Here is an 18,980-nt window from a genome sequence, read left to right as displayed (position 1 = left end):
GCCGAAAAGCTGGAACAAACACAAAATACAGAAAGCGCATCGAGCATTTCTAAACACATATTAAATAGGCTGTAAAAATGAAGAAAGAAGCCGGAGGGGGCTGTGCACCTGCTCATCCAGGCCCATCAGGCTGTGGCCATGTTCGTCAGCCACCGAGGGCTGGCCAGACGAGGGGTGCGAGGAGTCGGCACTAACGGGGTACCCTGGATATCCGTTGGGGAACCCCTGCACTGTGTATGCTGGAGCTGTGGACAGAGCGCAGGACAGCATTACATTCACCTTCTCACAAAGCTGACTGACCACTCATACACAAACTCATTCACCTTCTCACAAAACTGACTGAACACTGATAAACAAACTCATTCACCTTCTCACAAAGCTGACTGAACACTCATAAACAAACTCATTCACCTTTTCACAAAGCTGACTGACCACTCATACACAAACTCATTCACCTTTTCACTAAACTGTCTGAACACTCATAAACAAACTCATTCACCTTCTCACAAAGCTGACTGAACACTCAAACAAAGCACATTCACCTTTTTACAAAACTGTGTGTATACATACGTGTGTGAAGCATGTGTGTGTGTATGTATGTAGCACGTATGTGCATATGTGTTCGTAGTGTGTGTCTGTGTATGCATGGGTGTAGCATGCGTGTGTATTTATGCATATTTACGGACATTTGTATATATATATATATATATATATATATATATATATATATATAGCATATATTTAAATTCATATTTAAATTCATAAATTAAAAATGTTAAACTTCCTAAATATTTCTGCCTAAATGCGCTTTCAAATCCATACTGTAGCGTCCACATATTTATTTTCAAAAAGAGCCTAGGCCACGCGCTCCGTGCTTGCTCCTTTCTGAGGTCGTCGGATGACTTGCAGCGCGCGAAGGTCAAAGCGTCACTTTTTTTCTTCAGCCACCGAAACACAAGGAAAAGGTAGGTAGCGACGCTTCAAATACAAAAATACCATAGTGTTAACCAGTGTTTTAATTGGACTAAAATAAGTGCCGGTACCTACTCCTCAAAATACATACTGTTTAAAATAAATTAATGTTGGTAATCAAAAGTAGAGTCGGTACTCATATACGACAGTCACGACAGCTCCTGCCCATCTCAAGCACTGGCGTTAACTATCATTAGGTGATGACAACTGGCAGATTCTAACTCTGTTCGGGCAAGTGGAATGCCTCATGCAGTTGTCTGATCGGACAAGTAAAAAATAAATGTGATAAATATGTAACGTTATCTGAAAATAAACAGTGTTTGTTTGAGCCGAAGCGGAACCTGTTCCAGTTGAGCTACGTACGTGCCTACCATTTTCTTAAAAATCTAGAGCTACTGTTATAATGTACAATACATCTGATTAAAATGGTGACCTGGAGAAGCCCGTCGGATGTCGCGACTGCAAATTGTTGGCAAATCGCCAAAACAGCGCGAATTTAAAAAAATAAAAAAAATTTAGGGCATTTAAAATGTTTGAGTGATTCAACTACTTCCATTTCCATACTACAACATGGTGATTTTTTCCCATGTAAACGAAAGGGAAAGTGTTTATTTTTAAGGTTTTGTGAATGTAGTGAGCTAGCAAAACTGAGAGTTAGGCTACAGTTGCTACAGCTGACAAAGAGGGCATTCTAATGACGAGTATGATTATAACGAGAGGAGCAGTCTCACAAGCTGCTGCAGTGTCCAGAAATGAATACAGATAAAACTAGCTAATAAAAAATACTGCTTCTCAGTAGAATTAGAATGTAACAGAACAGAATTTTTAAAGCCATTTTTCTCACTTTTTCCTTTTTTTTGCACAGACAATGCATGTAAACTCTGTCATTGAGTGTGAGAGAGACAGAGAGAGAGGGCTTTGAATGTGGACCCAGCTCACATTATATTGTTAAATAAAAAGATAAAACATTCTAACTAAGTACTATTTTGTCATGGTAATTGAGTTAATTTAGCAGAAGAGTGTCCCTTTTAAAGTTCAATATGTAACTTTTCTTGAGTATCAATTTTTAAATTTAAAAAAAAAAAAAAAAAACCTTTAAGTAGTCTCAAGAGGTTATGTTTTCATAGTCTTAAACTTTTTTGCCTTTGCTACACTCCCGCCTCCCCCCCCCTTTCAGACACCCACCACCAGACCAAGAGATCAATTCCACAGGAAACACTGGTGTGGGTGTGTATATATATATATATGTGTGTGTATATGTGTGTATATGTGTGGGTGTGTGTGTGTGTGTGTGTGTGTGTGTATACGTGTGTGTGTATATATATGCGTGTGAGTGTGTGTATACGTGAAGGTGTGTGTGTGTGTGTAGAACTCACTGTTGGGTGTCTGTGGTGTACAGGGCAGGTCCAGCTCCGGGGTGTGCCCGCTGCGAGTGATTAGGACAGGTTCCTCCACCACGTTGATGCTGTTGCACTGCATGAGCTCCTGAAGCAGGTTAAAGATCTCCTCCGCCCGAGAACACTTGAACGCAAAGATTCCTGTGGGGTGTACAAAAACACATCTTTCATTCATAAACCCCTGTGGGGTGTACAAAAACACATCTTTCACAGATAAACCCCTGTGGGGGTGTACAAAAACACATCTTTCATTCATAAACCACTGTGGGGTGTACAAAAACACATCTTTCACAGATAAACCCCTGTGGGGGTGTACAAAAACACATCTTTCACTCATAAACCCCTGCAGGGGTGTACAAAAACACATCTTTCATTCATTAACCCCTGTGGGGTGTACAAAAACACACCTTTCACAGATAAACCACTGTGGGGTGTACAAAAACACACCTTTCATTCATAAACCACTGTGGGGTGTACAAAACACATCTTTCACTCATAAATCCCGCAGGGAGTGTCAAAAACACATCTTTATTCATAACGAGATAACAAAACACCATATTGTGCATTAATATACGGCCTGGTTTGGGGAGGCCAACCAATGAAATAACTTCTCATATACCCTGTGGGGGTGTACAAAAACACATCTTTCATTCATAAACCCCCGTGGGAGTGTACAAAAATACATCTTTCATTCATAAACCCCTGTGGGGTGTACAAAAACACATTTTTCATTCATAAACCCCCGTGGGAGTGTACAAAAACACATCTTTCATTCATAAACCCCTGTGGGGGTGTGCAAAAACACATCTTTCCTTCATAAACCCCTGCAGGGGTGTGCAAAAACACATCTTTCATTCATAAACCCCCGTGCGAGTGTACAAAAATACATCTTTCATTCATAAACCCCTGTGGGGTGTACAAAAACACATCTTTCACTCATAAACCCCAGTGGGGGTATACAGAAATACATCTTTCATTCATAAACCGCTGTGGGGTGTACAAAAACACATCTTTCATCATTCATAAACCCCCATGGGAGTGTACAAAAACACATCTTTCATTGATAAACCCCTGTGGGGTGTACAAAAACACATCTTTCATTAATAAATCCCTGTGGGAGTGTACAAAAACACATCTTTTATTCATGAACAGAAGAATAACAAAACGACCCAATATTGTGCATTAAATAGAGCTGGAATTATGAGATGGAGAGCCAATCCTAATGAATATTAACTTCAAGCAGATTGTAACTGCAATCATGTTCACTTCTGATGAACGTGATTTCAATCCACTAAAAGGTTGCAATGCTGCCCACAAATCGATTGCAATGCTAATTGGTTAAAACAGATTAAAACTGATTAAACAAATTAAACTGGGTTTATTTGGTTATCAATGCATTAGATCACAGATCACATTATTTCTAAAAATTCTATGGTGAAACTTACTCGACCTTTCTTTCTCACATTCAGCAAAACATTACACTCATAGCATTACCAACTATGTATTACCAAGGTAATTCACTGGACAGAAATATTAAATTTTCATTTATCGATACAGGTGAGCAGTTAGGACAAACATGGCAAACTGTCTTGTCTCTTCAGCAGGCCATGGCTGAAGAGAAACCTGTGGCCATATTTGTACTGCGGTAGACTGGTTTCAGTCTGCAGCTAGAGTTAGGTTAGGGAGGCAGAGGTTTGCATAAAACATACAAGCGTGCACTGTGAGAAGCTGGAGGCTACCACAGATCTCTGCTGCCCCCTACTGGTGGAGACCATGCCTGTGTACACACAGGGCTGAGTGCATGTGTGTGTGGAGACCATGCCTGTGTACACACAGGACTGAGTGCATGTGTGTGTGGAGACCATGCCTGTGTACACACAGGACTGAGTGTGTGTGTGTGGAGACCATGCCTGTGTACACACAGGACTGAGTGCATGTGTGTGTGTGTGTGGAGACCATGCCTGTGTACACACAGGACTGAGTGCGTGTGTGTGTGGAGACCATGCCTGTGTACACACAGGACTGAGTGTGTGTGCGTGTGGAGACCATGCCTGTGTACACACAGGACTGAGTGTGTGTGGTGCTCATGCCTGTGATGACTGAGTCCTTTGTGTGGTTTGAGTGTCTTAACTTCACTGCAGTGATCAAACTAAGACAAATCAAGTGCACGTTGTTACCCTTTATTGATCGCAATGCTACGAGACTAGCTAGCACAAGCCAATAGCACTAACCCATAAAATAGATTTTTAACGTTATTTGTTATTTTAACATTATTTGTTCTTCTAACGTTATTTTAACGTTATGCTCAAGGGGAAACTGTTCGTTTATGGTCGGCGGCAGCAAAAATATCGGTCACCCCCTCAATAAACGGCAAGTCCCAGCAGAAGATGGAATTAAATCATTAAAAGTGTTACGTATTATCTGAATCCTCATCGACGTCCCTGTCGGTGAGGCCAGGCAAGCGATCTGAGCGTACAGTTGCTGCATCAAATATGTCAGAAGTATTCAGCATTGTTATTCGGCCATACTTTAACCCTAACCCTGTTACTGAGCACCACCAGGACCACAACTTAAAAATGCGCGAGGTGGCTCTGAACATCCGGCAGCAGACACCAGAGAGGAAGACAGGGCCCTGCTATCTGCAGGGTACCCCCGCTAGGCCGTGGCTCCTTTGGGGCACGGTATCCCACGGTGACGGCCCTCCGCTGCTGTGGATAGTGTGAGAGACTCACCCTGCCCCGTCTGGCATCGCCGGCCGCTCTCGAAGGAGAAGAGGTTAGAGTCGTAGCCGTAGCGACGCAGGCACAGGTAGGGCCACCGAACGGCGTCGCGCTTCCTGGTGTGCAGGATGAGCTCGGTCTGAGTGAGCTCCATCGTTCCCGAGCCCAACTCGTTCCCTTCATCGTCCACATTCGTCACCTACGGCCATAACAGCAGCATTACGCAACAGCCAGACATAGCACAAATTACACACAAAACCCTGCACCTGAACACACACACCTGTACCTGAACACACACCTGCACTAAACCCTGCACCTGAACATACACACCTGTACCTGAACACACACCTGCGCTAAACCCTGCACCTGAACACACACACCTGCACTAAACCCTGTATCTGAACACACACACCTGCACTAAACCCTGTATCTGAACACACACACCTGCACTAAACCCTGTATCTGAACACACACACCTGCACTAAACCCTGTATCTGAACACACACACCTGCACTAAACCCTGTATCTCTGAACGAACACGCACCGCAACACCTTCTACTGAAACACCTGCCTAACCTGCCTGAACACACACACCTGCACTAAACCCTGTACTGAACACACACCTGCACTAAACCCTGCATCTGAACACACACACCTGCACTAAACCCTGTACCTGAACACACACCTGCACTAAACCCTGTACCTGAACACACACCTGCACTAAACCCTGTACCTGAACACACACCTGCACTAAACCCTGTACCTGAACACACCCCTGCACTAAACCCTGCACCTGAACACACACACCTGCACTAAACCCTGTATCTGTCCTGAACGTAGACACGCACCTGCGCAACACCTTCTACCTGAACACATACACACACACACACACCTGCACAAAGTCACACACTTGAACAAAAACACACTTGTGCAAAACCCTGTACCTGGGCACAAACACACCTCTGCAAACGCCTGAGAAATAGCAATAGAAAAATGTGTGGTACAGGTAACACATTAAAATCATTATGAGGCCCTTCATAAAGTTGTACCCTAAAAGGCAAGGCCGTGAGTTCTCCCTACACTGACAGTGAATCAGCTGTGATCCTGGCTCAGTGTTAAAGCAGAGGAAGCAGAAGACCTTGAACTTGGTGGGGTGGTTTTCTGGCAGTGTGTCTCTGTACAGACAGCTCCAGCAGCCTCCCATGGCTTCAGCAGGCTGGCCGACACCTAGGAGGAGAGCAGGCAGCCGTCAGTACACACACTGCACACTACACGCTACACACTACACACACAAACACTGCACACTACACACTCCACACACAAACACTGCACACTACACACATAAACATTGCACTCTGCACACTACACACTCCACACTACACACATAAACACTGCACACTACACACAAACACGCATATACACACTACACATACTGCATGCTACACACACAGATACACTACACACAAATACACACTATACAGTACACACTACACACACTGCATGCTAGACAAACTGCACACTACACACATAAACACTGCACACTACACACTGCACACATACACACTGCACACTAAACATACACTGTACACTACACACAAACACACATATACACACTATACAGTACACACTACACATACTGCATGCTACATATGCATATACACTACACATAAACAGACACATACACACTATACAGTACACACTACACACATACACTACACACTATACAGTACACACAACACATACTGCATGTCGCACACATACACACTATACAGTGCTCACTACACACACTGCATGCTACACACACTGCACTCTACACACATATATACACCACACACTGCATGGTACACACACATATACACTACACACTGCATGCTACACACATTGCATTCTACACACACTACACACACTGCATGCTACACACGCTACACAAGAACACACATGCAAATACGCTGCCAAGTGAAGACACACAAACACAAGCCCACGCTGAGACAAACGTGTAGACACACACACACTGTACGCATGTACTACACAAGCATGCATGCACACACACTAACTACACACATGCCCACAGACACACACTAAGCCACAAACATTCACAAACGATCTCTCTCTCAAACACACACACACACACACACACAACTACTCACCCAATCCAGGCCATCAGGGGGAGTGCCGCATCAATCCCAGAATCCTCTACTGGGTGTCATGGTGAGCAGGAACATATGGGTTCAAAGTGCGTTTCCATGGTGACGCAACCGTTTAGCTTCCTGGCAAAGATGAGTGATGTGTGATTTATTCAGATTTAAATGACAAGTAAACACATTTTATTTCCATTTAATTTTCTTTATTTAAAAGTCTTAGCAATCCAAATAGTATTCAATAAGAGCATCTCCTTAAAAATAGTTATTTAAATGTTTTTTCTTTTCATTGAAGGTATTATAACATAACATACTGTATATCATTAACACTGACTCAATACAATGTATGCACCACAATGGAAAAAAAAATATTAACAGATCAAGAGTGTTGATCCTTTCCAATAAGCCCTCCACATTAGTATGTAGCATAATTTATAAAGCATATCAACAGGCATAAATAATTTATTTACATTCTTTGCATTCAAAAGCTGTCATAACATAGCAGCGGGTCCATCCACTGAAACCCTCAGATTAAAATACACTAAACTACAAAGATCTGGAAGTCTAGAATGGAACTGTGCCTCAGGGAGACTTCATCAGATTCCACCTTAAGAGTAAGTAATATGTAGAGACGACACCAATCGAAACCTATGGGGAGCACATCAGAACCAGGAAATACATTTTTTCTCAACAGACATGCTCAGTTGTGTCCTTGGTCACTTGCCTAAATCACAGGTACAACGAGGATCGTGCAGACATAGGCAAAAATAAATAAATCAATAAAATCAGTAAAGAAATGAATATCTTTGTCTGTGCGGTAGGAAAAAAATATTTTACCTCAGAAAAATAATAAGTGATTTTCTAGGAGTCAACATCAATATTTGAGTGGAAGCATTTTATTTTTTGCTGTCAAAAAATAATGGACTCCAATGGGGAGACTGGCTTTTAGAGCTAAAATCATAGACATCAGCAGGGGGCGACATTACATCTGGTGCTGAGGTTGAGAACCGAAAGCTGGCCCCTTGGATTCAACTCTTCAGCTTCCATAGTTTTAGTTTCAGGGGCCACACGTCCACACTTTCAGCAATTAGAACCCTGCTGATTTCACCTGTTAGGCTCCTCATTTTATTTTTAAAAATGACCCGTTTTGAAAGGTACTTCTGCCATTCTGCCGGTTAGAGGGATTTAAAGCATTAGCTGGCCAGACTGATTAAACGCTGTTGGTGAAATATGTGATGGGAGTGGTTTTACAATGTCAAATCCAAAGACTGAGCTACAACTTCACATCTGAAGATATGAATTCTAAAAAGATGTTATATACAGCTTTATAAAACGGGTAGCTCAAATTAAGCAATCTGATTGGTTCATAGCGTGGTATATTAACCATATACCACGGCTATGACATCTAATTCCTTTGCACAATTCAGTATCACTCCACTTCTGAGAAAAAAAACGTTAGTGTGTATGTTGCATAGCAACCGCCTCGCACTATGTGCAGGCAGCCAGGAGGGCCAATTTTATTTTGAACATTATTAGGCTATTTATTAATAAAAACTATTTAAATTGGAGTGTGTCTATTACTTTCATATTTCCATACTTCGTGACCATTTTATAAAAGCAATAGCTCACTTCAGGCCGTGGTATATGGTTATTATATCACAGCTAAGGGGCTATCGGCACTCCGCTTCGCATCGGGCCAAACAACGCCCCTTAGCTGTGATATCATAACCATATACCACGGCCTGTCGTGAGCTATTACTTAAATATATTGGTCAGACTACCACCACAATAAACGTAAGCAAAACTGTAGCATTTAATGGCAAGAAGTGAATATTTTCTCTAAAGTCCCAGGACTGAGTGTGAAATCCCCTCTCTGAGTGATAGGACAGGGAAAGGCAACCTCTTCCTCCCTACCGCTCCAGCTGCATTCAGCCAATCCACAACATTTATAAGGCGATATACTGAGACCGTCCAGTGCGATCTTGTGATTTCTCGAAGTGGAAGTGGTTTAATTGTTCTGTTAATGTGTCCACATTCACAAATTTTAAAAAGATCTCCCATCTCCAGGGTCATGTGTGGAAAATCTGCCCATGGTCTACTTTACGTCTGTCACTCTAAGGCCTTCAGATCTGCTCCCACCGCCAATTCTTGATATCTAAAATATCTATTTTAACCAGTTAAAGGCTAAAGGTATAATCATAAAGCAACTCCACGATTTCTTGCACATTGTTCCACTCTCCCGAGGTTATCATAGAATAATTTTACCTTTCAGTGCTTGGTCCTTAGAAAAGAAAGTCACTCTGCCTTCACTGACACATGTAAATGAAGCTCATTAACATCAGAACTAGTTGAAACTGAAATCTTGATATCAATAATTCCAATTTTAACTAGTTCAAACGTAATTCTTGATATCAAAAATTCTCATTTTAACTAGTTAAAGTTTAATTGTTGATATCAAGAATTCAAATTATTACTAGTTAAAACTGAATTTTTGATATCAAAAACAAATTGAATAAAAGCTTAAACAGCTTTCCATATATCTACAAAGTTATGGATATCTTGAAAGAGACCAATTTTATTTTGATATCTTTGATAATTTGATATATTCTATTATCATTCTGACTAGTCAAAATGTATTTATAGATACAGTGAGCACCATAATTCATTGGACAGAGACAAATTGTTTGTTATTTTGATTCTGTACTCTGTATCCTTTCAAACTCAAAGAGCTAATGACAACGAGGTTGAAGTGCAGACTGTCAGTTTTAATTTGAGGGTATTTTCATACATATCGGATGAACCGTTTAGAAATTATAGAACTTTTTGTACATAGTCCCCCCCGTTTTCGGCATCAAAAAATATTGGACAGTTTAACATAATGTAGAATAAAGTAATAATTTCAAATATTTGGTCGCATATCCTTTGCATGCAATGACTGCTTGAAGTCTGCGACGCATAGACATCACCAGACGCTGGGTATCTTCCCTGGTGATGCTCTGCCAGGTCTGTACTGCAGCCATCTTCAGTTGCTGCTTGTTTCGGGGACTTTTTGCCTTCAGTCTCCTCTTCAGCATGTAAAATGCATGTTCAATTGGATTCAGATCCGGTGATTGACTCGGCCAGTCAAGGATTTTCTGCTTTTTGGCCGTCAAAACCCCTTCGTTGCTCTAGCAGTATGTTTCGGGTCATTGTCTTGTTGCATGATGAAGTGCCGTCCAATGAGTTTGGAAGCATTTGGTTTTATCTGAGCAGATAAAATATTTCTGTAGACTTCAGTATTCATTGTTCTACTTCTGTCTGCAGTCACATCATCGATGAAGACAAGTGAGCCCGTTCCACTGGCAGCCATACAGGCCTAAGCCATAACACCCCCTCCACCATGTTTCACGGATGAGGTGGTATGCTTTGGATCATGGGCATTTCCTTTTTTTCTCCACACTTTCCTCTTTTCATCACTCTGGTACTAATCTGTTAATCTTTGTCTCATCTGTCCACAAGACTTTGTTCCAGAACTCTTGGGGCTCTTTTAGGTGCTTTTTAGAAAACTGTAATCTCGCCTTTCTGTTCTTCAGGCTTATCAGTGGTTTGCATGTTGTAATGTACCCTCTGTAGTCCTGCTGATGTAGACTTCTACATATGGAAGACTTTGACACATCTACACCTGCATCCAGGAGAGTGTTTTTGATCTGTTGGGCTGTTGTCAGGGGGGTTTTCTTCACCGTAGAGAGTATTTTCCGGTCATCCACTACAGTGGTCTTCCTCGGTCTACCGGGTCTTTTGACATAATTGAGTTCACCAGTTGTTTTTTCTTGTTAATGATGAACCAAACTGTTGACTTCGGCATGCCTAAGGTTTTTGCAATGTTCCTGATTGATTGATTTTCATTTCTGAGCCTTATGATGGCCAGCTTAATTTGCATCAACACTGCTGTCTTCCTCATGTTGTCACACCTCAACAACAATCTCCAAAGGCAATAGCAAAGTCTAGAATCAAGACTAGACATCAACAGCTCTCTTCTGCATTCACTAACGACACAAATGAATACACCTGCCTAACGAAACAAATCTGTGAAGTCAATTCAACAAATACTTGTAGTACCTTAAAATTGGGGGACCATGTACAAAAGGTGCTGTCATTTCTAAACGGTTCATCCGATATGGATGAAAATACCCTCAAATTAAAGCTGACAGTCTGCACTTTAACCTCATAGTCATTGTATCCTTTCAAGTGCTAGAGTACAGAACCAAAATAACAAAAAATGTGTCACTGTCCAATAAATTATGGTGCTCACTGTATCTTCAGTTATCATTTGACTAGCAAAAATGCAGTTGTACACATAAAAAATGTGCTCCTTGTAAGACGGTCCTAATGCAGCATCACCATGTCAGACCAACCTGAACCAGAGTCAAGCCTCTTTGGTGGCCCGTGCTCAAAAGGAGCTGTTAACTATAAATACAGACGACTTATTGTCTGCAACAAGACGACTGTTTCGCCATCTCGTTCGACTTCACTGCATTTTTCTGATAACAGCCACCGCCATTTCTTCAACCAAAATTGATCACTCCTGGTTTGCAAAAAAACAAAATTACATTTACATTTTTTTTGTTTTGTTTTGGCAAATGCTTTTATCCAAAGCAATAAGTGCACACCGAAGGCCGTTGGAACAACTACCAAACACAGGTCAGATAGGGTACAATTCTCATAAAGTATCAGTTATCCAGAGCCAGGAACATCAAGTCTAGTTCAAAGATTAATCATTAAGACCCATAATCCATTGCAAAACCTTGCATCAGTCACGTCAGGCACAGCAGATTTGACTAGAAATAATTTTAACATAGATCTGAAAATACCATTTTCACTAGTCAAAACAGAATTACAGATATCCTTAATTATCATTTGGCATGTGTAACAAGTCAAATGACCATTGTCTGTGACATCATTATAAAAGGTATTTTGATTTGTCAAAATGCATTTGATGATATCTTGAATTTTCATTCTTACCAGTCAGTCTATAATTGCAGACAGCTTAGTTAATATGATGAATAAGGTTAAAGAAAGATACACTACCAATAATTAAAGAAAAAAATCATCCTATTTAATTTAATCCTATTTATTTAAAACCTATTTGAACTAATAAAAATTTAATTGTTGACATGAAGAATTAGAATTATAGCTCATTAAAATTGAATTCTTGATATAAAAAAAAAATTGAATAAAGACTTAAACAGCTTGCCATAAAAATATGACTTTGCAAAAAAATTCAACATGCAAAAATTCTAACAAGTGACCAAAATTTCAAAACGGGAAAGGTTTCACAAAAGATTTTTGGTTTTGATGAAATATTTTTTGACTGCATAATAAAGACACAAATTTACCTCCATACAATTCTATCAAATAACAAACGGGATGTGTCCTTAACTTTGAACAGCAATTTTAACAAACTGAGAGTCACTGACTATTTTACACCTTACAGAGCACACACAGGAGCAAACAGCCTGGCCTTTACAGTGGTCACATTATCCCAGAATTCTGTGCTTTTCAGTAAAAAAAGGGGTGGGGGGGCAAAACACAGGAAAAAATACAGTGTGTTCCAGTGTTTCCCACAGAAGATTTTTATTAGCGGGGGGTGGTGTAAACGGGGGAGTGGGGGGAGAGAGATGAGAGGTGCATGCGAGGGGGTGGTGGTGTTTGCACAGCCGACAACATACATTTTTTCCAACAAGAATTTGCAGTGGTAATATGAGTAGTCTCATCCCGAGTCACCAGCTCTTCAGTGAGCACACTGCTCGGGGGAAAGATGGGGGAAACATGAAGAAACGATGGAAAATCCAGGTCCTGGAACCAGGATCTGAAGCACAAATGACTGCCTCAAAGCACTGGATGTTCAGCTCTTGAGCCTTGCTTTCATTAGCAGGTCTGCTGCTACAGCGACCATCACACTACTGCCTCCACTTCTGTCTATTTTGCTATATTGACCTATTGCCATTTGCCAGATGTGTATTGCACCCAACAAGGAAGCAAATGTAAACAAAGAAGAGGATAGAATTGTTGCTATGGTAACTGCAAGCAACACCTCATCACATTGCTTTGACGTGAACAGGTCAGTTTTAGAATGATTCAGTGTCGCCCAGTTACAGCGCATCATTTAGCGAATTCAGACCAAAGATTCACTACATGATGAGCAGCAACTGCCGACTCTAAAACGTTCTAAAACTGACCTGTTCACATCAAAGCAACAAGATGAGACGTTGCTTACAGTTATCATAGCATCAATTCTATCCTCTTCCTTGCATGGGATGCAAAATAGGCTTCAGGAAAAATAATACTTAGTTTAAAACAACGTGTTCTGCCGACCACCACGGTTTGGTGAACACCATAACCAGATGTAACCTCCAAGATATCAGCAGCAACAATAATCAGCTGGATGGATTTATTATAATATAAAGCCACATCTCATGGACAAAATAACAATTGAAGAGATGACAATTATATACAGACTATTCTCTTGAAAATAATCTGTATATAATCATTTTGCGCTAAAGTAAAGTGAACTTTTGTTGCACTTATGCATTTTCGTTTAGAACCTCATTTGTATTGCGATAAACTAGAAACTGTCCTCGAGGTGTCAGAGATTAGTGGGCACTGCTAACAGAAATTAACAACTAAATACTAAAAATCTTTTTCAGCAGGGGCAAATCTATTTTGGTGGGCTGCCCAAACAAAGTCAATGCATAGGAAACACTGGCATTACTGTATTGTACATAAACACAGATATTCCAAGGTCCTTTTTTTTAGATTCCAATGGGCGATAACCAGACTGGAACCATAATATATTTCAGTGTCTGACATTTGTATTGTTTATTTATTTCTAATATTTACAAAGCCATTGGTAGAATTGCAAGACTCAGAAAGAAAGCTCTTCATTTGAATGAAAAGTCAAAAATGGTATGTCATGTAGCTAGCTTGCTCAACATAAGTAAATTAAAACAGAAATCGCTCCTTGGGTTTTTTTCATATTATTACCCTGTGTGGCAAACATTTGTTTAGATCAAAACTCCAAACGTTATTTGCCGCTAATTTCATCCCACCGTTTAATCTTGCTTTTGTTACAAGTGTAAAGATAGCTACAAGCAGCGATGCACGGGGTCCAAGCTCAACCAGCCAATATTACGCCACTAACAAGTTGCCAATCAGTGCTAGAATCACACAGTGACAAAGGGGACGTACGCTGTGCCGGTACACCAAGTTTCATAGGTCTCACCTATGTGGTTAGGCCAAAACTTAGGACAGAGGAATCTGGCTAATAGCATTTTCAAAATGGTGCAATCCAAGAAGCCACAAATAAGGTGCAGACAAATGTTTCAAATGTGGAAGTTGATCACTAAACAAGTTTTAAATGTCTAAAAGATGAGTTTTTCCAGAATTAAAAAAAAATAATAATATTGTGTCCTATAGCGCCACCATGTGACTCAATTGGCCAATACTTTAGGGCTGGGCTCCAGCTATGATTGCCAATGTTGCTGCAAAATTTCATCAATTTTCGTCATAACTGCCATACCCACATCATTTTTTATTGGCTTACTGCAGCCATGTTTTTCAGAGTATCATCTTTCTTTATAGTAACTTTTTAGTGGACCATATACTGAACAAAATGATGCCAGTTACATATTGATATGTCAAACAGCTGAGGAGATGTCTTTTAAAGATTTTGCAACAAATTCAAAATGGCAAAAAACTCAAATTGGTGAACATAATGGATTTGATTATGTCCATATTGACTTGCGTTGTCCATGAGGAGAGACATCTTGAGAGGCAAGATTCAAGTCTCTACCTCAAAAGCGGCCAGATTTATGATTGTTTGAATATTAGAAATTCAAATGACAGTTGTAGCGCCACCAAGTGGCCAACCAGTGCCAAAATCACACAGTCGCTTGGATACCCTCTACAAAGCTACAAAGTTTCATCGGTCTCAGCCATGTGGTTAAGCCAAAACAGAATGCAGAGGAAAATTACTAATAGCATTTCCAAAATGGTGGTAATCCAAGATGGCACCAATAAATAAGGTACACATTTATGTTCCAGGTGAGGACGTTGATCGGTACAGCAAGTTTTAAACACCTAAAAGACAACAGTGATTTTTCATAAATTAATTAATTTTTTTTATTATATTGAGCTCAATAGCGCCACCATGTGACTCAAATGGGACAATACTGTAGGGTTGGACTCAGGCTTAGAGTGCCAATATATCTGCAAAATTCCATAATTTTTGTCAAACCATTTTGGAGTTATTATCTTTTTTGTGATAAGCCACACCCACATCAATATTTATTGGCTTACTGCTGCAACGTTTTTTACAGTATCAACCTTGTTTATATAACTTTTAAAGAGAACCGTTCCCTTTCTATATTAAAGCAAATTTTGTGCAAATTGGTCATTCACCTTCAGAGATGCTGTTAAAGCATATTCCAGAAAACTCAAAATAGCACAAAATTTAACCAGACACACCTTAATGGTCAAACTGATTTTTGTTCTGCATGAGGAGCGGAATCCAGGGACACTAGCCCCATCTTTCCATGACAATTGGTTCAAAACTTATGACCATTTAAATATTGAATATTTTATTGATCAATTTAGCACCGCCAACAGGCCAGTCGGTGGAATTTTAATAGCGACCATAGGGGACATCAGCCTTAATGGTTCTACTAAATTTCACCAGTCCAAACAGACGATATAAGCCTTTAAGCAGAAACCAGGGGGGAAATATTTTACATCAGAACAAAAACAATAGGGTTCCAGCAGCTTCGAACCTCAAATAATAAAGTTATGAACAACACATATTAATTGTGTTATTACTGTGAGTTAGCATATTAGTTAGCAACAAAAATAGTTTTTCGCTCTATAGGGCCCAGTCTGTGCTTGTGGTGAGAGCCTTTACTGACTGAGCCACTCTATAGGGCCCAACCTGTGTTCGTAGTGAGAGCCTGTGCTGACTGTGCCGCTCTATAGGGCCCAACCTGTGTTCGTAGTGAGAGCCTGTGCTGACTGTGCCGCTCTATAGGGCCCAGTCTACGCTTGTGATGAGAACCTTAAATGACTGAGCCACTCTACAGGGCCTTGCCTGTGGTCAAGGTGAGAGCCTTTACTGACTCAGTCACTCTATAGGGCCAGGCAAAGGGTGCTTTTGGTTCCTGTGTAGAGGTTAGGGAATTGAGTTTGTAGGTTGAATTCCCAGGTAGAGCACTGCTGCTGATCCATTCAGCAAGGCCTTCACCTAAACTGTTTCAGTAAGTATGCAGCTATATAAATTAATTCTTTGTCAAAATAAAAGTTGTGCAAGTGGGCATCTGCTAAATGCCTGAACATGAACGTACGAAGATCTCGCAAGGGAGATCTAGAGCCACTGCCTCATAACAGAATTCTCCGCTAATGCAGAAATTGCTTCATCATGAAAGATACACATTTTCAAAATTCCCAAAATTCCTTCCACTGTTTCCAATTCCCCATTTTTTGCCACAAGACCCTACATCAAAGGCAATAAATACACCCACTCAACATTCTCCAGTCAAAATGCAAACACTCCCAACACCAGATGCCCTTAAAAATGTCCTTATCAGCTCACAGCTCACCAATATTGACACCTCAAGAATGCTAGACCTTCGTAATAAATTACATGTTCACGAAGTCCATAGAACCACAGTGCCACCAAGCAACCAAAACCCAGTAGATCACACAATTCACACATGGCCGCTCCAATAGCCAAACTAGCAAGGTTCAATCAGCCAAATAAAACAATTCACAGAACCACTTTCAGCACACAGTTACAATACGGTTCTGCTACCAGAGGCAACAGCTTTCATTCAACAACAAGCATTAGGTATTGCATTAGGTCGGAAACTGTTAAGTTATCAGATAAAGTAAGCCAAATTGATCGCCAAATTGGTGTCATTCGAAAGCATAACTGAAAACATTTTCACGCCCTTGAGGCTCTTGATAGAGTATAGGCCTAATAAGAATAATTTTTTATCAAATTATTCAAGCTCCTGGGGGACAGCCCCCAATGTGAATCTTCACTGAGCACTGGGGGGGGGGGGTGCCTGTGAGCCAACCAATCAGAGCTGCACAACACAAATCCTGGCGTAAGGCGGCACTTAAGTGCCAATTGCTCTCAGGGCGGGGTCCTTTTGGAATCTTCGCCATCTGAACACCTCCGTCCGTCGTCCAGTTGATCACCTTCTGGACCCCACTCTTCTTCTTCTTTGTTCCCGAACCACCAGGAACTACCCAGTCCAGTCCTTAGTTTGCTTCTAGCCTTCGGTTGGGTATAACACGAGTAACATACTACTGTACTGTGTGATTAAATTGCGATTATAATTTAACCTACCCAATATAAGTCATATAGCCTTGCGTTACCTGCCCACCTAGCAGCAGAGCTTTGGCAATCTGGCGCATGTTCAAATGCTGTGTTTTACGCTGTTTAACTGTATTACCATACTATTCTCCTGTTCTCTTCATAATAAAGCTATAAAATGACTCACGTCCATTCTTGTTAGTGAGTAAGGTGAACCAGTGATTTCACTGTGAAGGGGGATCTGACTTCTTAATTAAAAAATATTTGTGAATGCTACCAGACAGTAGGGGGCTGTAATGGCTCTTTCTATAACCAGGGGGTTCATAGTATCTGGTGGTGTGCAGAGAGATTTATTTTAACCCACACTGGATTCAGAATTGGGCGCATTAAATAGCCGAAATTCTGCTGATCTGACAGATGCACTCCCTGCTACACTCCTCACAATGGCCAAGTCAAACCCAGACTTCAAGTCACGGCTGCATGTAGGTCCGTCAGCATGGGACACTTAAAGGGAATCCTGCAGACGATTCTTCATTCACCTTTATTTATACAGGGTAGGTTGACTGATCACACGTGCTCTTTTGCAGCCAACAGCATCCTGTTAATGCTTTCCCAATAGCCTAACCTGCATGTATTTGGACTGTGGGAGGAAACCGGAGTACCTGGAGGAAACCCACACAGACACGGGGAGAACAGGCAAACTCCGCACAGAAAGGCCCCATCCAGCATTCACCCAGGACCTCCTGGCTGTGAGGTGACGGTGCTATCCACCGCAACACCAAGATTACCAAGCTTCTCATCCACTGACATGACAGGAGAAGCTCAGCCACCGTAGTCCCCTGTTTCAGCAGCCCCCCGCCCCCGGCCCCCCAGAGATGTCTCACCAGCGTTCTATAACATTTGGACTACATCACAATAGAAAACTATTTCATAAGTTTTGTACCACTTTCACAAAAACTCACAACCTGTAGGCTGTTCTCCTGCAATGGACTTTTGAACATCATACATTTCAGAAGCACGTTTTTGCATTATTACTGGGACAGTTTTAAATTCCATGAACAAACAGCCTCTGTACGGTTTCTACACTGAACAACTATATGGGCACACAGCCCTCTCTGAACACAGTGTAATAAAGGGACATAATAAAAAAGCAATTCTGAAACACATTTCTGTAAATGCAAAAAATAAAGTGGTTGAAAATATATGAGCTAAACAAACCTAAAAGTCCACAAACATGAGGGCTCATGTAAAAACTTCTAAAGAAACAAAGAGCACATCTGCAGCATTTAATAAAGTATGCAAAACCAGACCACAGAGTTTAAAAGACATAACTTAAATGGCATGATAATGGTTTTCTATCATTGACAACCACACACACCTCTGAGAGACAGGAACCATGAAATGA

General features: G+C 40.9%; 1 protein-coding gene across 1 annotated transcript in view; it reads right to left on the bottom strand.

The window, feature by feature from the left end:
* The window catches only part of frs3 (fibroblast growth factor receptor substrate 3), a 32,645-nt gene that overhangs the window by 12,508 nt on the left and 1,157 nt on the right, over nucleotides 1-18,980 (bottom strand). Inside the window, exons 2-6 of the mRNA XM_064299626.1 lie at nucleotides 7,237-7,356; nucleotides 6,228-6,316; nucleotides 5,102-5,288; nucleotides 2,349-2,510; nucleotides 109-245 (exon numbers count right to left, since the gene is read on the bottom strand). Of these exons, the coding sequence (XP_064155696.1) occupies nucleotides 109-245; nucleotides 2,349-2,510; nucleotides 5,102-5,288; nucleotides 6,228-6,293 (552 nt within the window). The 5' untranslated portion in view covers nucleotides 6,294-6,316; nucleotides 7,237-7,356. The remainder of the gene's footprint in view (nucleotides 1-108; nucleotides 246-2,348; nucleotides 2,511-5,101; nucleotides 5,289-6,227; nucleotides 6,317-7,236; nucleotides 7,357-18,980) is intronic.

This window comes from Anguilla rostrata, chromosome 11 (genome assembly GCF_018555375.3).
Source record: "Anguilla rostrata isolate EN2019 chromosome 11, ASM1855537v3, whole genome shotgun sequence".
NCBI classification, from domain to species: domain Eukaryota; kingdom Metazoa; phylum Chordata; class Actinopteri; order Anguilliformes; family Anguillidae; genus Anguilla; species Anguilla rostrata.
Note: the sequence above shows the minus strand (reverse complement) of the source record. Positions and strands in the feature narration are given on the sequence as shown.